At 48.4% G+C, this 21,269-nt stretch overlaps 1 protein-coding gene across 5 annotated transcripts in view; it reads right to left on the reverse strand.

The window, feature by feature from the left end:
• Iqsec3 (IQ motif and Sec7 domain 3) overlaps positions 1-21,269 on the reverse strand; it is a 111,754-nt gene that overhangs the window by 59,109 nt on the left and 31,376 nt on the right. For 4 of the 5 annotated variants that reach the window (XM_008847107.1, XM_008847112.1, XM_008847121.1 and 1 more), the window contains exons 2-3: positions 19,806-19,889; positions 3,026-3,296 (exon numbers count right to left, since the gene is read on the reverse strand). In XM_008847107.1, the coding sequence (XP_008845329.1) occupies positions 3,026-3,296; positions 19,806-19,889 (355 nt within the window). Of the gene's footprint in view, positions 1-3,025; positions 3,297-19,805; positions 19,890-21,269 lie in introns of those variants that run through there. The other variant, XM_008847135.1, reaches the window with a different exon arrangement.

A 21,269-nucleotide genomic window follows, 5' to 3' on the forward strand; every position in this document is an offset into this window, starting at 1 on the left:
ATAAACAAGATTTAGTTAATTCCAAGACACCCCTCCTCATGTTTTAACTTTCCTTCCTTCCTTCCTTCCTTCCTTCCTTCCTTCCTTCCTTCCTTCCTTCCTTCCTTCCTCTTTCCTCTTTCCTTGCCTCTTTCCCTTCTTCCCTCCCTTCCTTTTCTTTCTTTCTTTCTTTTTCAGTGCTGGAGATCAAACCCAGAGCCTCACATGCTAAGTGACTGCTCTACCACAGAGTATTTTTTTTTTTTTTTTTTGACCCGGGTCCTCTGCAAGAGCAGTCGGTGCTTTTAACCAGCTGAGCCATCTTTCCAGCCCTCAAAAATAAGTTTGAGTTGAGTAGCTTCCAACTAATTTTTTTCTTATTTGCTTGAACTTGTTTTTTGCCATTGAAACACAATTTAGTAAATATATCATGCAATATTGCTAAGATATACTCATTCATTTCTGAATGTCTTTTTATTCTTTGGTCTTCTTGAGACAGGGTCTTCCTGTAGCCACTGCTGGCTGGCAACTTGCTATGTAGACTAGGCTGGCCTCCATCGCACAGAGATCTGCCTGCTTCTGCTTCCTGAGTGCTGGGATTAAAGGCATGTACCACCACACCAGCATCAGAGCATCTTCTTAATATCAGGCACTGCACTGGGCACTGGGGGGATAATGATGCAATGGAAGGGCAGAGAAACTGCCAGAGAGGAGGAGGATGCGCTTAAAACCAGCCCTGAAATAAGAAGGGAAAGGTCAGGTGTGCAGAGAGGAGGAAGAACTCCAGATATAGAGGCAAGGAGAACAGCATGTAAAGCTCAGGGACTGCGAGGTAGCTGAGGCTCAGAGAAGGTAAACAACTTGCCCAAGGTAACAAAGCTCCTTGGCAGAGAGAGGGGGAGTTCAATCTCATGTAATTGTGTTTCAGTAGCCTTGCTTTGACCTCGTCAATGCCCTTCTGCCTTCTTTCTCCTCCTGTCTACTTTACCTGTGCTTGGTCCAGAAGACACAAGACTGAGCAGAAGCTGACTGTTCCTCAGGGCTCGATTCACATAGTAAGAGGGCCCATGTTACTAATCCTTTTAACGATCCTCGCGTTTACTGACCCAGTCCTTTTGATGTGAAGTATAATCACATTTGCTGGAATTAGACCTACCATTATGAAGTCCCCTATCCAATCAGAATCCTACAACTTTCCATTTCCCACTGCCAGTCAACATTCTACCAATTTTCCTGCCCAAGCCAGGGCATGGGTGTTCTTTGGCGTGGTCTCTCGGGGGAAACATGGCTTTTCTTCTTGGTGCCCCAGTCCTTGTTACCTCACGTATCATAGTTATTAAGAACAACACCCACTCGATTAGCACTTATTACACCTGAGATACTTTGCTGGATGCTGGGGGAAGGGCACCAAAGTGAACCAGAGACCTGTGGAGTCGGGAGGATGCCCTTAGCCAGCTTTAGCTGTTAAGCTAAACTCTCCTCCTAGATTCAGGTATCAGGGCCGCTCTTCCTTCTCGAAGGACAGAAGCTGCTTTCCATGTCAGTCCTTTCTTACTTCACACTTGTTTCCCCATATAGAGTTTCTCCTATTCAGTTTTCCCTCTTCAGGGACTTCAGTTTTCATTTTCCCTCTGGAATACAGAGGCTCCAAAGACTGGAGGGGTGTGCAACATAGGGCTACTAGCTCGTTGACCCCTTGCTCTGTTCTGAGGGGCCACTGAAAGCTGTGAGCCCTTGTGCGCAGCTGCTATGGAGGACCATGATCATATAGTCAATCAAAGCCCCAAGGCCCTCCTGCAAGGCCAAGTTCCCATTCAATACATCTAATACCGGTGCTGTGGATATCACAAAGTTATGATCAAAGTTTTAGACTTCATCCTATTCCTCTGACTTATTTTCATTTGAAGCATCTTTCTGTGCTTTTTCTTAAATAAAACAACACATTTTGGATTTAGTTATTAAAGTACTAGCTGTTCTCCTTCAGCCTGTCATCAATCTGATGAGAAAGCTCGGTACCTGTAACTCCCATGTTTTTATCCAGGGCTTATCAAAATGGAGAACCAAGGACAGCATCCTGCTCAATTTCCTTGGACTTGGGCAGGACAGAAAAATTGGATGATTTGGGGTTTTGTTTCTGTTTTGCAAATTCTACTTGAGAACAACCCAGCTGACTATGTTGTTGTCTAAGGATTTTTGTCAAAATGCTTTACGCAAGGTCAGGCACACTGCCCACAGCTGTCCCCAGTCCAAGATGATAGCTTGGGTTAATGCCCCCCAAGGAAATGAAGTTAATTTGGATTTACTTAGTTCTACTGGCTTCCCGAGATTTACCCTGTCCAGGGGCAACAGAGCCTACACGTGATAGAGCTAAGAAGGGCTCTTGGAGGGAACTGAAGGCCTAATTCCAGTTTTGCTGATGATGTCCAGAATGCTTCAGGGGCATTCCTAAAGTCTATGCTCATAAAGGGACAGCGAGGCCAGGGTCTCATGTCTACACCTCCAAGTTCAAATCTGTTTCTTAATAGTCTCTCATAGATACATCTTCCTCCAAGCATACCCCTTTGTTTCCAGTTGGGGGGCTCTAGATGCCCTCAAATGGATTAGCCGTGAAAATTGACCACCGTTTTTTGTACCTCATTTTTCTTGTGCTTGCTTAAGAACTTGGCTTACCCTTGTGGGACATCTTAATGGGGGCTCTTTTTTCTATGAAAATAGAGGTGGGGACTCCCCTGTGAATGACAGCTACTCACCTAGGGTTTGCAAAAAATGGGCAGGGGCCTTGGACACACTGGCTACAAGCCCTCAGGGTGCAAGACATAGCCTTGCCAGGTAAAGGGGCTGGGTGGGAGTTCAATATGGCCTGCACTCATTCCCAGAGGAACTGGGCACTAGGGAAAGGCGGTTAGGTAGCTCAGTTGGGGACAACCATGGAAAGAGAGGTGTGCCTGCAAGTGGAATCAGTGGGGGGAATCCCTGGCACCCTCGACAGCCCCCAAAGGCAGGGCCCTTCACCACCCTCCCCGCCCCCCTGGGAGGCCCTGGGTACCTGTTTATTCTTTAGGTCAAGGGAGAGTTCGTACTCGGAGGCAGCAGGGGTGTGGGAGCAGAGCGCCGTCGCCAGGGCAGGCTGCTGCTGGCCAGGGGAGGTCGCGCGGAGGGGGCCAGCCCGCGGGGAGCCCCCCGCCCCCAGCCGCTCCTCCTCCTGCTGCAGCTCCTGGGCTTCAGCCTTCCGGGCGTGGGCACTGGGTCTGCCGGCCGCCACCGCTGCCACCACGGAGTCCTCCATGCCCCCACCGGCCTGGGCACAGGAGCCATCGCTGTGAACAGAAGGCAACGGTGCTCGGTTGGGGGAGGGGGATGGTGCATGAGGCCTGACCTGCTTGGTTGATGGTCCTTTTCAATGAAGGGGACGAGTGGCATACCTCCTGCAGTCCCCTCTAGAGAGGAGCTCTGATGGCTAGAAAGCGTCCCAGGCAGGGGCAAACCTTGGTGGTTTGGGGAGGGCACTCTGCACAGAGGGTCATCTGTGTCCAGGGCTCTCAGCTTGTGCTCAGAAGCAGGGGCTGAATGGTGAAGAGTGACTAGGTTCACATCTGGGACCTGCCTTTTAGCAGCTGGGCCACCCTAGCATGTTACTTAACATCACTGTACCTGTTCCTTGTCTGGAAATGGGCATGCTAACTGTGGTGACCTTATGGGACGTAGAAAGGCTGAGTAGCTATTTGTGCATCTTAAAACTACCTGGCTCATGGACACTGGCTATGCACAAGTGTTAACCATGGTAATGGTCAGTGGTCTGGCTCCATGGCCACTGGCTTGGGACCATACTGGGGCCTGCTCCATCTTTAGACAGGCTTAGTGAGTTTGAGGGAGGGAATGGTACTTATAGGCCTGGCTTGAGCATCAGCCCTATTTTGGGAACTGGGCCTTTGAAAACGAGAGAGCTTGCCCTGCTGAGTTTAGAGAGGCCTGTTTTTCAATGGCCCCTCTTTTCCTCCCAAGGAGAACTCCAGCAGGCTGAGCCATGGCTGTCCCTCTCTTGCCTACGCTGAGAGGACAGGGAGTTAGTACATAGAACTGCTTCCTTCTCTAGCAAGGCCCAGGGCTAAGCTCTTCCTTCATGGTCTTCTCCAGGTGATTGAGCTTTCACTGCTCTGTGTCTTAGATCACTAAGAGCTGTCCTTAGAGGGAGTTGCTGTGTATTGCACAGTGGAGTATAGCAATGTGATTGAAAGCCTGGGCTCCAGTACAAGCCCCACCACTGGGCAGCACTGGCCATGTAGCTTTTGAGCCTTGGTCTTGAAACTTGAAAATCTGTGTAACAAGTGTTCTAATATTGACCTTAATGGGGCTATAGTGAGGAATACCGAAGTCTGTGTGTACAAAGTGTTCAGCACTGGGTACGTGATAAATAGACTCTTCTCTCCCATTCTGTTCCTTCTTAGGTACCAAGGCCTGGATTCTATTTCATTCCTCCTTCCCCACTGAGAAATGGACAGATGATGAGTGTTCTATCAATAGTTATTGATGAATGAAATGAAGACAATCAAGGGCCCAGGGAATGGATTCTACAGCAGACAGTGACAGAAGGCCAGGACTTGGGGGGATCTTAGAGTCATCCAATGAAGCCTTCCAAACTTTTATAAAGGAGGAGCCTGAGACCAGCAAGGTAGGTGTCCTTGGCAGAGGAGAGCTGGGCAGCCTTAGGACTTATTTCTTCTAAGACTTCCTTTCTGTGAGAGGTTCTCCAAACAATGCTGGAAGAAGGTCTTCTTCCTGTTGCTTCTCCCTGAGCACGACCAGGGGGAGCAGAGGGGTTCCTCCTAGTTCTAGAACCCCCAAAGGTGGAGCAAAGACCCTTGTTGGCCCCATCTTTATCTGTCCTCCTAGTACTCCCTGTTCCCCACAGATGAAGAGCTCAGGGGCAAGTCTCAGCCACAGGAAGCCGCATTCTCTAACACAGCTGATTCAACTGAAATCTTCTTGACATAGCATTTGCCTCCTTTCCTCCAGAGTGCATGGATGGACACACCCTCTCTCACCTCTGGGACACCTTGCATCCAAGGCCTGGCAGAGCACTCTCATTCTCTCCTCTCCAGCCTGTTCTTGTTCCAGTCTTGGCCCTGACACCCAGGGCTACTTCACCCCAAAACTTCCAAGACTCTTTAGGGAGCTGGGGAACTGCTCAAGGCCACAAATCCCTTTAATTTTTTTGGTTGATGGCATGTGCCTGGCAAGGGGCTCTGTGGAGGTGGTATCCTTTGATGGCTGTGCTCTGCCAATGATAATGAAGGCTGGTGAATAATGGCCCAGCACCTTGTCTCTTGGGTGGAATAATTGTAAAGTGCGTTCTAGGTCATCTCCCCAAAATCATCAGAGGGATCAAGCCCCAGTTACCCAAAGCACACAATCATTAACACACCCTGCATCAGCTCCTTTTTCTTCTGTCTCATTTCTCTACTTACCTAGGGGGTACTTTGTCTTAAAAAAAAACTATTTATATTTATTTATATTGAAACAAACCCAATGTTACAAATGGTCTTTGGTATAAGTTTCTGATTGTGGGATGATCCTCTAGGTATGGACAAAGACTCCAAAGCCTTCTCATCCAAATTTGTGTACTAGGGTGGGGGTGAGGCCTCAGTACCTTAGCTCCTGAATGTGCTCATGCAGGCATACAGTTATGCATACACTATGCTTTTACATAGTTCTGTGATCCTGGGCAGTCTTGAGTAACCTTGCTCATCTCTGAGGAACCTTAAAACATGAACATTTTTTAAAAATTTTATTTTATTTTTATTTTATGTTCATGGGTGTTATGCCTGCATATATGTAAGTGAACCCATGTCATGCAGTGCCTGGAGAAGTCAGAAAAGGGTGTTAGATGTCACGGAACTGGAGTTATGGGCAGTTGTCAGTCACCATGTGGGTGCTGGGAACTGAACCCAGGTCCTCTGCAAGAACAGTTAGTGCTCTTAGACACTGAGCTGTCTCTCCAGTCCCTAAAGCATGACCATTTAAGAACTTGGACTCCAGTGAAGAGCCAGTCTACCAAGGCCCCAGTCCCAGAGCTCCGGCTCTCCAGCTGGTAGAACCTACTCCACTTTTATCCACCTATCTGCACAGGGCCTCAAGAGGCTGCAGCTTTTCCATAGGTAATAGAAGATCTGGAAAGGGGATCTCGTCAAAGGCAAGCTCACCCTTAGGCAATGTGATGGAAAGTGGCAATGAAACCCCTGGCCTGCCTTCATCAACATGGCCATCATCAAGATTAAATGGTGGAGGGAGAAGAATGCGGCTTTGGTGTCAGGAAGCCTGAGTCAGAAGTCTGCTCTACTCCTTGCTATGTGACCTTGGGCCAGTTAGCTACCTTCTTTGCAGCTCCATCTGGTCACCCGCAGAACAGATAAGCACCTTGCAAGGTCACCATGAGGAATAGATAATATACACAGAACCCCTAATTTGATGCCCAGTACATAGTGGGACCTTACTAGAGGAGGTGGTTTGTTTTAGAGCCAGAACCATACAGCATGGCAAATTTTGAACCAGAGAGGACTTTCTCCATTTGGTCTTCTGTCAACCTTCACAAAACTGAATAATGACAGTCTCCATCTTAGCCTATGGCCTTTCCCAGTCCTCTACATGACTGGATTCCTTGAGGCTTTTCTAACCCCTGTTGTGTGCCTGGAGAAGAGGTTCTATCTGGTCTTGGGCATTACTATCTCACAAGATCTTTGGCTTCTGTGTGCTTACTGCCTCCATGCAGGTCCCTTGGCTGTACCCATCACAATGTGACATTCCCTGGGTAGGCATTGCCCAGAGTCCATTGTGTGGATCTGGACTTTGGGCATTTAGTCAAGGAACAGAGGAGGTCTGCATGCTCAGAACCTTTATTTTGTGGCTAAGCATCAAGAGAATGTGCTGAGCTTACTTTCCTCTCTATGCCCTATCTAGACAAATGTTTAAAGAAAGGTTGGAATATTCATTCTAGAATCTTCATGCTAGGCTAACATAGGTGGGAAGGCTGGCTCCTTTAACCCAGAGGCCATGATCTTTAGTGCATACCCCCTTGCACTCACAGCCAGAATATCAGTCCTTCTACAACACAGGCTGTGTTTCTGTTGCTCCCTAGTGAGTCAGATTCCTGGCAGCTTGTCCTTAACAGGGGTTCTTTGGATGGGAATCACTCATTCATTCTGCAACTTTAACTTCCTTAAAGTTCTCCTCTGAGATCTTAGAGAGTGTCCAGATAATCTGAACTTCCTCAGACACAGCAACATACACTTTCTTGGGGGCATTGCTAGTATATGAGTGTTACTGTTCACCAGGTTATTCCCTGACCTGGGATACCCATTTGAAAAGGCCAAAAGGACTGAGTGTGGTGGTGCATGACTTTGATCCCAGCACTTGGGAGGCAGAGGCAGGCAGATCTCTATGAGTTCAAGGTCTACATACTGAGTTTCAGGTTAGCTGGGGCTACAGGGAGACCCTGTCTCAAAAAAATACAAAAAAAAAAAGGGAAAAAGGAGAATGTGGGTAGCACCAAAATGAAGGGCTCTGAGAAAGCTTTGATTGTGCCCATGTGGCATTAGGCCCGTATACAAGGGCCCAGGGCACCAATGCAGACTAGCATATACATGAGACTGCAGGATTTATACATGGGAAGTGAAAGTCTCAGAGAAACTGGGGACTAGGCACTTGCTCAGAGGAACATCACATGTGCCCAATAACTAATGACCTGTAGACTGGAGCTGAACATCACATCTGGAGAGGGTCATGTATGTAGTAAGCTGGCCAGTGGGAAGGTCACCAGGCACCTGCTGTGTATGCCTGATCCTGGTATATATGTTCCCCTGGGGTTCTAGTGACCTCTCCATCCTCTCTGTTATCATCACTATCAGAGCCTGATTTCCTGAAATGCAGGTGTTTACTGACAATCCTCAGTTCAGAGCCTCCCAGAGACTCCAGGACTGGTAGAAGATGTTCGCTCATGACCATCCCCACCAGATGACCTCTCACTCTATCCACACCATCCCCAAGTCTGCCGAACCCTCTCAGGTCACCATGCCTCTCACAAGATTCTGCCTAACATGCGTTTGCCTCGGAGTGCCCCAACACTTCCCCCCATGCCTTTCTCTGCCTTGTCAACTCTTTCAAGACTCATTTGCTGCCTGTGGGAAGAGTCAATCCCTTCTCTTTTGTTCTCTAGTAATTTTTGTCACTTGCTTCTCCTTCAGTAATTATAGTCTAATTATTTTTCAGTGTGTCTCTCCACCAGACTTCCATGTGTATCTTTAAAAAAAAAATCACAGGTGTTTATTACAGTGGGCTGGCTCATAGATGTCTATAATAAATGTTAATGAATGGCTAGGTGGGTCGATAGATACTACTTAATCTCTACTACTTTCCGAAGGGTAGAGACACTGAGGTGTGTTTGGATATGTGCCACTCCTACTGTCCATCAAGGAAGGACTCTTGCCCATCTGATGAGAGTGCTGTGATAGTTTTCTTTGGCTATGGGCCGCATCATCCCCACCAGGAACTATCTCAGCAATAGAGAGCTACCTGTCCCCAAGTCACCTTTTTCGCAGGACTGCCCATCTCCAACTACCAACCAAAGCAGGGCTATAAAGACTCAGCTGTTGTGACCCAAATTGGGTCTTTTTCTACCCAGTGCTCAAAGCATGTCTGGCTACTTAGACTTTGCCTCCTCTGTCCCTCCTCTTCCATGGAGATCATCCAAGCGCATACCAAGTAAAAAGTTGACACGTGTCAAAAGTATGCTTTCCAGAGGATCAAGTTCATCATGAAGACCTGGATTGTTTCACTTTCCCTTTTCTTGATGACTGGGATTTCCTTTGTTTTCTGTTCAGAGACCTATAGATCTTTCCCAAGTTCCGGGGGCCTTGGCTAAAAGCTCTGGGCTCTCTTCCCAGGAAAATGCATCCACTTTTACATCTGCCGTGCTTCACCTTCACACCAGGACTATGGGGGAATCCAAGGACCTGAGTGAGAATCTTGTTACAGAGCAATGATTATGAGGAACTTTCTGTATGAAGAGAACAGTGCAAAGCTGCGGATAGCTCTGGTCACACAGAGAAAATGTTGGAGAATAAACCACAGGGCTTTGCAGAGACCCGCCATTATCTTTGGCACTGATGGAATGCTTATTTAAAGGTAAGAGGGCCTGAGGGAAGCGAGTCCCAGCTTCCACACCTTGCTAGCCAGATACCTAATGTTTCTGCATTTCTATCCTCTTATCTGCAAAATGGGGCTGTGATAGCTCCCTTCCAGGAGAGTTGGAGACAGAGTGACCTCATGGGGAAACCTTCCATGGAGGGGAGGGCAAGAAACGAGGGCACAGTGGTCTGTGTCCCCATAGGCCCTATCAGAGAGCTGAGCCAGGGAGGGAGTGTCCCCTCTGGGTTTCTTGGTAGACCCTGGTGGACCATGCTTTCTAGTGTCAGGAGCTGGCGGGGACAGGAACAACTGAAAAAATCAGAAGGGGGCATAGGGGCTTTGCTTGGAGAAGGGGCACACCTCTCCCCAGCCAGAGGCTGGCTTTCCTGGCAGCCCTGTGCACAACTGGAGGTGATAAAGAAGCATTTGAACCCTGCGAGGGGGTGCGGGTATCAGGGGCAGCAGGTGTCAGCCTCTGGAAGGGCAAGATGCAGGATATTTTTACACACTGCAGTGCCTGTAACAGTAATTATGGGAGACCCTGCTTGGAGGGTTTTTCAGGCTGAGGGACTCTTCAGCCTGAGGCTTCTCATGAAAACCTGGCCGCCCACACTAGATTACTCCCGACTCTGCCACTCATTCTCAGAGCTCTTCTGGGACAAAGAAACAAAGCATTTTCTAGACAAAAGCTAACAATGTGCCTCACATCCCAAGATTTTTCATCCTTTACTAAAAGAGATCTTTTTCTCCTTTCTTTGAGTCAATAGAGTGGTTTTAGATGGTCAGAATGAATGTAGGAAGCCAAGCATCTTGGGCCCCAGGTGGGACTAAGGAAGGGCTGAGGTTAAAGAGAGTGCCAGTGTTAGTGACAGACAAGAACCAAATTGACCTCATGCCAAGTCAAGGAACAGGATGGAAAATCTTGCCCAAGGTGGACAAAACAAAGTCGGGCTTGAGCTCCCTGTTCTTGCTGTGTTCCCTGAATCTGGGGCATCACCCTCCCTCTATGGACTCTGCTTCCTCACCATATGTCAATTCTTTGGGCAAGATGCCTCAACATCTGGCTGGGAAGAGAGGCGGGCTTTCTCTAGTTCTCATGCCCTGTGCACAGCCAGGGCCCACACTCTTCCATCTCTACGTGTCTTTCAGCCTACCCCAGCTCTTTGTGTCAGCAACATGGTAGAAGCCTCCTGTGTCTTCCCTAGGGCATCCTAGGGAAGCTCCCCTGGTCCATGGCTCCTTGACCACCATTGTCCAAGCTGGAAGTGAGGTCTAGAGTAAAAGCCTGGGGAGGGCTCCCCCACTTCCAGGTGTTGCTACAGCTCCAATGATTGTGACAGTCTTTCCATCCAGCTCCCCAGGGTCCTGAGAGAGAAGTAATTTTCTTTTCCTGTTGGCCCTGTGGAGGCCTTAGGCTTTGGCCTCACAGCTGCCCCATGAGGGGCTGGTAGATTGTCTCCACAGCTTCCTGTCCAAGTGCTCACAGTTGCTTGTCTGGGCTCCAGCACTCCTCTACCCAGATCCATCATGCCCAGGTCATTCATCACAGGTGGCCCCAGCTGGCTGGCCTGCATGGCGAACTGGTTGCCCTTGCTTGTCCCATGCTGTGAAAGCCAGCACCCGACCACCATGTCACAACATGGCTTGTCTTGAAGCCTCCTCAGGACAGTGTCTCTCCTGAGGCCCGGACTGGCCCATGCTGCCTCCTGCTCTTTGTTACCATTGAAGTCTTCGTGTTGCCATCATGTCATGTTCTCAGGAGCAGGCTGGGGACACCCCTCTGCCAACACACAGCAGTTTCACAAGCTCATATTTCTGTGTCTGGCAGACAGCTCAGGTGCGCTGTGCGGTTCTGGCAGTCTCATTTTCCCTGTCATCTCGCCCTACCTTCACCCCTAGGAGAAAGCAGCTCCTGTCTTCTGACATCCCCACTTCCCTGAGCCTTATGATGAGGCTTCAGAACTTCCCCAAACACACAGACAAAGGTTATCTCACAACTGGTTCAGACAGCACTTAAGATTTTCATCTGAGCACCAGATGTGCAAAAACTACAGCACTGGGAGGCTGAGGACTTGCCTCATCCACTGTGCCTCCCCCCAACCCAGAGATTGTTAGGGTGAAGGCATGAACCTTACTTCCTGACCCATCATAATTTGGATACCCTCTACCACATGCTTCCACTGACATGAACTGAGGTGCTACACTATGCTTTTCCCTCCATGATGAACTGAAATCCTCCAACAAAAAAAAAAAACAACTTTCTTCGCTCAAACTGTTTTTGCCAGGTGCTATGTTCATTATGATGCAAAGGTAATGAACGCAGGACCCAAGACATGGAAATGGCAAGGTTGCCAGTGGAGTGGGAGATTGTTTATAACATTACCCGGTCACTATGGATCATAGCTCCCTATGTGCTTCCGTAGAATTGTTTTCAGTTTTCCTCTACAAAGCTCTTCTGATGTCTAGCTTCAATCTTTCTTGCTCTAGTAGTAAACACAAGTTGACAGTGTCAGGTTGGCTATACTATTTCCCACAGTCCTAGGAGGAAGGGATAATGAAAGGCTGCCGTAGCATCTGAGACTATGGAACATTTATTTGCTCAGTCTCTCCAGGACATACTGGCTTAGGAAAGAAACCTTAGAAATCCCGGATTGCCCAGCAGCTGTGGGGCGGTGCTGGACCATAAACTCTTCATTCCTGAGATTAAATTAGTCGTCTTCCCTCTCAGAGGAGCTGGCAGGCAAGATATGGGCTGGCAAGGAGACTTCTGATAAAATGCTTGACTTTCCACATCATCTCAACCTCCTTAGTAAAAACCCAGTCCTGGGCTAACTCTCTCCCCGTCGTGCTTGATGTCCAGAAAATTTCCTAAATCTGTTGCTATGGTTGCCATCGGCATTCATTTGGGCCCTTCCCTCTTATGGTATCTGCCTCAAATCAGTCCCTCCATTCAGACTCTGTCTCTTGAATGTTGGACTTTTTCAAGTCCATACTCCATTTGCCAAAGGTGAGACATGAACCAACCTCTTTGGATGGGGCTACCTCCACGTGAGCACATCATCTGCCATGCCAGAGGAAGGACCACTCTTCGAGGGGCTCAGCTCAGTGACTGCTATGATTGGGGCCTGATATGTCCCCCAAAGGCCATGTGTTGATCCCTGACCTGTGGCTCTACAGGGAGGCAGTAAAACATTTAGAAGGTGAGATCTAATGGGAGGGAGTCAGGTCATTGGGCTGTGCTCTTCAGAGGGATAGTGGGACCCCAGCCCTTCTCTCTTTCTCTTTCCTCTCCTTCCCCTCTCATTTTTTCCTCACTCTGTTTCCTAGAGGCCACAAAGTGCACAGCTCCACCACATACTCCCCCCTTGATATATGGTACTGTCCTGGGCCTATAAACAATGGAGCCAATGACTATGGACTGAAACTGTGAGCCAAAATAAACCTTCCCTCCTTTAAGTTGATTTTCTCACACAGTAAGCATGGGCAATATGCAAGGTCATCTGATCTGTAGTAGGTCCATTCTTTCTGAACACTTCTCAGTTATCTTGAAAATCCAACTTGCTATTTATTTATTTAATCATTAATTAATTGATTCATTTATTTAGTGGTGCTGGGGTGAAAGCCAGGGACTTGTCATGTCAGGCAAGTGCTCTACCATCAAGCCACTCCTAGAAAGTCCACATATCAGGTAACTAGCACTCACGGAGTCCTTACGACATGTCAGGCATCTTTCTACTCATCATCTCGTTTAAGCCTCTAAAGCACCCAAGAGATGAGAGCTGTTGCCATCCCTGCCTCATAGGGGAGAATGAGAAAGCTCAAGTCACTTAACCAAGGTTGGAGTATGTAAGCACCAAGCCTGGACTTGAACTCGAATACAGATTACGCTTGCCTATACTCTCATCTGCTCCATGTTACACTGTCCTTGAAGTCTTCCTGAACTCATTCTCTAATCCTGAGTACTCCCCCACCTCCTTGCCTCCTGTTTTTAGTTATCCATGAGGATCTTGTTTAGGGATTTTTTATTATGAATTAGTCAACTCATACTGATAAAATACATCAATGTCATATATTTGTTTCTGGTAAGTTAGTTCTCTTGGAAACTGAGGAGCTGCAGGTCACTTGATTGACTCTCTAAGCCTTCCGAGATTTGGCATGGACATGGAGCATGATGGTCAAACCAAAAGCTCATCAGTCTGTGTGGGTGGTGCCACCTGGAGTGTGACCAAGGTGACATATTCAAACAGGAACAGGAAGAAGTAAATGGGGCTTTCAGCCACCACCAGGCTCCTGCCCTCTTTGAAAAGCCTCTGGCCTTTACCTCTGCCATCTTCTACCCCCCTGACCTTGAATAAGTTGCCCATCTTCACTGAGGAGATACAGGATTCTTTTTCAAGGCCATAGGGGAGGATTCTTTGGGTGCTGTTTAAGTGATCAAGAGAGGTGTGTAGCTGATGTCTGGGTACTACTTGTGAGGGTGAGGATGGGGCTGACTTTCTTCAAGCCTCCTTCCTGTCACATCTGTCCTTGGAGTTAGAGTCAAAGAAAGTGTGCCCAAGTTCAGGACAAAGGCTTTGATTCAACAGTGTACCCCTTAGGTCATATTGGGAAATCTGAAGCAAGGAGAAGGGGTATTGCCCTGCCTCAGTGTGCTAGTAAAAAGTTCTGCATTCCTGGGGAGCCCAATTCTACCCTGGTCTGAACCTCCCCCAGCTGAAAAACAGAGAACAAGGCAATTCTGGCAGGGTCCCTGGCACCTCCTGTCCTGTGCTTCTACACCAGTAGATTCATTCTTTACTCCCTTGGCTTTTCTCCCATCGGGGACAGCAACACACCCTGGTCTTCTGTTCCGTCACCTTTCCTTCCACCCTTCACCAATAGTTCTTAGTCTTTTTTTAAAAAACATGGTTTCCATATGTGGCTCAGGCTGGCCTTGATCTCTTGATTCTCCTGGTTCAGCCTCTGCATGCTGGAATTATAGGCCTGTGACACCATAGCTGTCTATTTGTTCTTCTTACTCATCCAAAAGAAATCTCTAGAACCCTCCTATCGTAAACCATCTTAAACCTTTAATGAAAAATTTAAGAATGCCTAATAGAGATAAATCATTCTTGCTATCGATAATTTTTTCTTTTTTGGTTTGATATAAAATAATTAACTTTTATTCTAAATATTTTGTCTGACATTATGGAAATTATAAATTATTTCTATGAATGGGTGATTGATTAAATGATAAATGAACTAGTAAGAGGGGCTTTCAGAAGTGAAAATAAAACAAAAGCTCAGGAAATTGTGGAGCAGAAATATATGAAAGCCTTTAAGGAGAGGAGATTGCTCATAGGAACCAGAAAGGAATCTCTCAAGGAGTAACAGAAGACATTTTTGGCAAATAAAACAAAAATCCTTTCCCTAGAAAACTGGGCAAACTGTGTTGGTGACTGCCATGATCAGCAAGGTACTCCTAGGGAATCTTTAACAGTGTTCTGGAAGTTCACAAATGGGCTCTGATGGGACCAAGAGCAGTGAGGGAAAGGGAGAGGTTGCACGGGTCCTTAGGTGTAGAATTCTTCAGCTCGGAGACCCAGTGTTCCTGTTCTTTTCACAGGTCCTCCAGCCTGGATTGATGTGCTGTCTTTAGGATGCTCAGAAACCCCAGTGAGAAGCAGGACTAGCTCTCTCTGTGCAACCTCCCCTGCTCTGCAGGTGCCATTCTGTCCCACATATGTGGGAGGCTTCAGTCTCTAGAGCCACACCTGGGAACTGGCCAGTGGGCCAGCTTCTCCATGTCAAGAAAGGGCACTGAAAAATTTTCATAGCCTCAGGGGTTCTCAGAGGGCTTTCCCACTTAGCCACAGGAACTTGAAGGAGGTCAGCATTCCCTCTAGCCTCTTTGTCACCCACTGCCTTCCAGATTTAAGGACACTGAGGTCCAAGGGCCAGGGGCCTGGAGCTGGGGGACTGCCCAGTATGCCTTTGAAGAATTTCAAGGGTTTATCCAAGCTTCTTTAGGGAATACCCCACCAGTGTGGCCTGGATCACTTTCTTCACTTGTCTAAAACAGTGGGTGTGGTGGGTTTCAGGCCTCCTCAGAGTGATTAATGATAATTGCTGAGTAAACACTGGCAGATCCATTGACCTGCTTCAGGCCTATCACAGCCAGCTGGTGAGGGACAGAGGCGGGTAGGGGTTTACTCATGCCAATGCAGGATCTCTGCCCAACAGTTCTTCCAGAAGGATCCTGCCTTCTGATATCAAGTTAGTGCAGCCTCCAGCAGAGCTCTGGACCCTGCTGCAGACCTCACTGGCCAGCTGGTTACCAGGTGAAGAACGTGAGCCACTGTACCCAGGATAGGCATGAGGGAATCTGGGGGGTTTGATAGGGCTGGAGGCCCTAGAAACTGATGCTTTACACCAGGGGAGAATACAGGTTACAAAATCCTTTTTTTAAATGGTGGTTTCGAAAATGTAAACCCCAAGGCATAGAGAAACAAAACAGCGGAAAGTTGTACACTCAATGTTAATAGTAGTTAATTCTATGATTGGATAAAATTTTTCTTTTTCTTTCTGCATTCACCGGAGTTCCAACAACTGTCATGTATAACTTACAATCAGAGGAAATAGATGCTACTTAAGATCAAATGAAATGGCTGGAAGGATTTTCCTTGTGCTCTAAGGAAAAAAAAAAAAAACCCAGTGTCAGCTCCGAGGGGGAAGGTTAGACCTGGCTTAGCCTCCAGCTCCTGATCTCACTCTGTGGTCCCTCTGCCAAAACAACTAGCGTCTTTATCTGCACTTGGGCATCACGTTTGTCTTCAGATGCAGGTGCACAGGGTGCTTAGCAGAACAATGTTTCTTTCATTCTGGAATAAGGGTGAGGTATAAGGAGCAGGCACCAAAGGAAGGAGTCCATTCAGGGTGCTGGGGCGCCAAGCTCCCCAGCTGGGAGTCTGCTCTTCCTCTTGCTGTGTTTTTCTGCCACCAGTCCATCCTGCCACCCACCTTCCATTACTCTAATGGAAGCCAATCTTCCTCAGTTCAGTCCCATTACCACCCACGGAGAGAAGTGGGCTGTGATTCTGGATGCTGCTGGGAGACTGCTGGCCAGCTCCAGGGTCATTCATTGTTCCAAATGTCGCTGGGCCTGCAGCTGCAATGACAAGCTCCTTCAGTTCCCAGAGCACAGTCCTGTCATCAGGGCAATCGGCAAGAAGTGGGTAGCATCAGGTCCCCAACTGGGAGTGGGAGAAGAGGGAGACCCTGACAAGTAGCTGCTGCCCGCTGGCCAGCCACATGGAATTGGAGTAGTTGGGGACCTCCTTTAGCTCCCCAAGATCCCACCTGAGAGTTAACTTCCCTGGCACACAGGCACAGGCTGTTTTCTGGGCTGTGTGGGAGCTAATCTCATTGGAGTCTACTGTAATACTACCTAGTCATCTTACCTCAGGACCCTCTACCAGCACACAACTGCTCCTTTGTACCAGGTTCCCTGGTGCCCACCCTTGGCATCCACTTCAGAGATGGCAAAGCTTGCTCCTTTCCAGGTTTTCCCACTACAGCAAGTGTCACTTGCTGGCAGACTCCTGGCTTAGAGAGAATAACTCCTGACATACCTACCACATGCTTCTCTGAAGGTCTGGGGAAGCAGTCCTCTCTCCCTATAACTGAGGCTTCTCTGCCTCTTTGGGCTCCAATGGGGATCCCCCCAGATCCCTGTGACTTTCTGGGAGACAGCAGTTCCGTCTGGCCAGAGGGTTGGCCTCAGGCTAACAGAGTTGAGCAGATTCAGAAATTGTTCCTGTGTCTACCAGGGGATGATCCCAGGGTCTAAGGAACAGGTACCTGAGCCAGGCCTGCAGAGTGGAGTGGGGCAGGGAAGAAAATGACACTGTACAAACTTTCGCTAACGTTGACCTCAGCTGGACAGCAGAAAAGGAAGAGGAGTTCCCAGGACTGACAAAGATCTCATGGACTGTCACTCAAAGTTTCCTATAGAGGCCAGTTGGTTTATCCCCAGAAGTCCCCTGAGGAAGCCATGACGGGGCTGGAGACTGGCAGAGCTGGTGAGAGATGAGGCTGGTCATGGGGAGGAGTTCAGGGGTAGTCCAGAGGGCTCTGGGGCCCACTCACTCTGAGCTAGTCCTTCAGCCTGGTCTCTGACCTTGACACAGTGTTCTTGATGAATCCCCAGTAAGTTCATTTACACTGTCTGGAGGAGGGATGGGACAAAGGGCTGTGAAGGGGTCAGTGACAGGGTCAGGAGCAAAGATGCTGGGAGTCTGGTGGGGGGAAAAGTTCTCTTAGGTTGGAGTTCCCCAGAAACGAACAATAGGCAGACAAACTGACATATGCATTGTTGATCAGTCTGGAAAATATCCAGGAACCTCCTCCCAGAGGAGCCAGGAAATTGACATCAGACAGACAGACAGACAGATAAAAACAGGCTCTAGACTACAAACCAGACAGACGGAGAGACAGACAGGATGATTGGGAATAGCTGGGAACTGGTGACAGGTGGTTGACATGGGATGACTGGCCTACCCCATGCAGAAAGGTCTGCAGTGGGCAAGGCCTAAGGGGCTCTCCTAGAACATTCCAGAGCATCTCCTATCTCCTGCCCTGCCTGTCCAGCACCTCTGAACCAATGCCTAGACCTTCAGAAGAGGTGCAGCAAACTTTTTGAGAACTAAGAGAAGGGATTTCCCAGCATCTACTCCAAGCCTTGAAAACAACCCTCATCTTTTGTAGACCTAGACCAGTTAGGGGCGGCACTGACCTACGTTCCTGGTCCTGCTGTGGGTATTGGCTCCAGTAAGCCATGCAGAACATGGCAGAGCATGAAGTGGGAGAGAAGCAGGGGTTGAATGTGCTCCAGCCCGGGCCTGAGCTTCCCTCACAAAGAAGCCATGTGCTTACACAGTATCAACACAGTGTTCACTGAGTTGAGTTGACTGCTGGGGTGGGAGGCCCACTGCTCCTCCTCTATGAAAGAAGGCCATTTTTAGGAAAGAGACAGGGCTGTAAGGTTAAACAGTGCCAGTTCAGAGGAAGGAGACAGTGCCCTCTGCCTCATCCTCCCTTTGGGAGGATCTCCCAGAGGTCCATTCCTCTCTCCTTTCCTGTCTCTCCCACTGCTGCATCTCCTACTGTGTTTCCTCCTTCTCGTTTCCTGATGAGCTGTTTTCACTTTGCTGCTATCATAATGCCCTACTAGATGGGGCGGGAAGCTTCTCAAGCGTCCAAGTGAGAGCCTTATGTGTCTTATACCCCTGGGCTTGGCCCTAAACTTGGCATAAGACCACCCAAAGCGGGCACACTTGGTCCTTCCCTTTCGTCTTCCCTCCTCCCATCTGACCAGGTTCAGGGAACTCCCACCCCTCCCTAAGCTTTGGATTTAAGGACCCTGATGGTGTGCCCCTCAGGTGTGTTCCATAGTCTCTGCCACAGAATCCTGCCTTTTTCTCTAACCTCCCCAGTGACCTCCTCTTAAAGACACCGAGCAGCAATACCTTCCAGAGAGCACTTTTCTGTATCCAAAGCCACTTCAAACAACTAGCTGTTTTCCAAGGACTAAAAGGGGAAATGAGTACAGACTCGTGGAATCTCAAATGTTAAATGCTGAATCCTGGGAGTTCAAGCCCAGGTGCTGGTATTTACTGTTTGACTGTATGACTGTAGACTAGAATGCAAATCTTCTGACCTCACCCTCCTCTCACCCATAGTGGGGTGGATCACCTGCCTGCTCTGATATCACTGAACAACCCAGAAGTCAGAGACATTCCATGAAAATGCCACTTTCTAGACAGACTAACCCCAACTATACAGATGAGGAAACTGAAGGCCAGAGGTGCTATATAACTGGCTCCAAATAATTCCTACATTGGGAGACTAAAGATGGGGGCGCAGAATATATAAGTTACATGAAGAAAAGAGAAACGTGAGAGGCAAAGGCAACAGAAACCAAGAGAAGATCAAAGACGGAGGGCGGGGACTGGGACATGGGCAAAGAGGAGGGAAGGGAAAAGCTCAAGGGGGAGAGAAGCACAGAGGGAGCACAGTGACAGCTTGGTGAGAAAGACCATGAGGCAAGGAGATGGGAGGCAAGAGGGAGCATGACCAGCCCAGAGAGAATGGGGACAGCCCAGGGCAGTGACACCAAGCCCTGCTGTGCCACCACTGCCCTTTGTCTGCAGGTTGTCAGTCAGCTCAGTGACAGTTGAGAAATCCTTAAAATTAAAGTCGGTCTCCTTGGCCCCTTTTATGGAAGGAGAAAGATTAGAAAGAAAACTGAATCTGCCTTAAAAAAGGCCAGGCAGTGCATGGACTGAGCGTCCTCAGTCCAGCCACTCCTCCATAAGGAATACACACAGGTGAAGTCAAATTCATCCCTTTTCTTGTTCCCCAAATTCATATTTTATACGAGCAGTTCAGAAGGGAGGAGCACGGCTGGGGATTAGATCAACAGGGTATAATGACTTTGAAAGGTTGTAATGGCTTACCTGGGTCCAGAGGAAGGAAAGAGGAATGGAAGGATGAGGAAGGAGAGAAAAGCAAACAGACCACACACGACTAAAAGGAGGCAGAAGCAGCTGGATGCTCAGAGAGAAAGGAGACAGTGGGCGGGGAAGGGAGGAAAGGCCAGCTCGCACCTTTGGGAGGCCAGGTCGGAGCAAGCAGGCTTCTGCTCAGCGTCGGCAGCAGGGCAGCAGAATTGGTGCAGCACAGTCTCATTCCTGCAGGTAGAGAGGAGGGAGAAGGTCAGAACGCGAGGCAGGCTGAGCCCTGCTCCGGAGAGGCTTAGGCATTTGTTTCAAACCTGGCTGCCCTTTTCCCACAGAGCCCCAGTGTAATACCCACGGGGTCAAACACTGATCTGGGGAAATTCACCGCACAGATTTTCTATCCAGCCAAGGTTTTTTAATTCCTCATGGACCAATTCAAACACCCAAAGCCTCCCTGGTCACCCACACTTGTCCTGTGGTGTGCATTCCTGCAGGAGGTTCTACCCACTGTTCACCGCCCTTTTCTCGAGCTGTCTTTTATCCTACTTAGTTCTTTAGGACCCTGTTCCTCAAAGGTCTTGGAAGGCGGAGCTTGGTCTATTTAACTACAGGGTAGACTTGGGTGCAGTCAACATTTTTTTTCTTTTTAAAAAAATATTTTTATTGAGCATTTGTGCATTTCATACAATAGTTCTTAAACAAATTTAGACCCCCTCCCCCATCCATACTCCCACATACACCCCCCCATCTTGACCAGACTTCATGCATTCCATCATTCATGTTAAGTCCTATCTGGTCAAGCATTTGTACCAGATGTTCTTAGGTGCAAGTTCATCTACTGGAGTCTAGTTAGTCTATCTAGAGATCTTAAGGAAGATCTATTTTCCCTCGCCCAGCACTGATCAGTCGCTAACAGTTCCCAGGCTGAGGCCAACCCTCTACCCTGTTCTCTTGCTTCACTGTGGGTCCTTGTCTGATTGAGTTGGCATGGGTCTTATGCAGGATGCCACCAGCAGACATTTGTAAAGACTATCATACGCAGAGCCTTGGATCTGAGCATTCTAACAGAGCCTGCAGTGTTGCCTCCTGAATATTTAAGGTGTGCTGCTTGGTGGGAATGTCTGATGGAGATGAGAAAGTGGAAACACACTCTAGCCAGAATGCTGTGGCTGGCCAGATGCATTTATGCTTCAGTGTTTTGGGGTCTCTGTTTATTTACTGTATTGAAACAGCTCCTGCTTTACTGAGATCAGAAGTGGTTCTCAAGCCTGCTACACATTATAACAACCACATCTTTAAATATACCAGTGCTTGGGCCCTACACCCCAGGGACTCTGAGTCATGTGGTCTGGCAGGGGTCCAAGCACCAGGGCTCTATAAATTCCCAGATGATTCTCCAGGCTGACAAGTTTCCTTTCTCACTGAAAGACTGTGATTTTGATATCTGCTTTGAGCCAACTTGGATCTAATACTGAAATCCTAAGTGGTCTCAGTCCTGGACATCATGGTCAGAGAATGCCAGATCTACAAGGGCCCCAGAGGTCATGAAGAGCTTTGCAGAGGCCCAGGGCACCCTGTCTAAAGCTTTACCTGAAGCCTATTTTATATATA

The sequence above is a fragment of the Nannospalax galili genome, unplaced genomic scaffold (genome assembly GCF_000622305.1).
Source record: "Nannospalax galili isolate Female #2095 unplaced genomic scaffold, S.galili_v1.0 scaffold1711, whole genome shotgun sequence".
NCBI lineage: Eukaryota > Metazoa > Chordata > Mammalia > Rodentia > Spalacidae > Nannospalax > Nannospalax galili.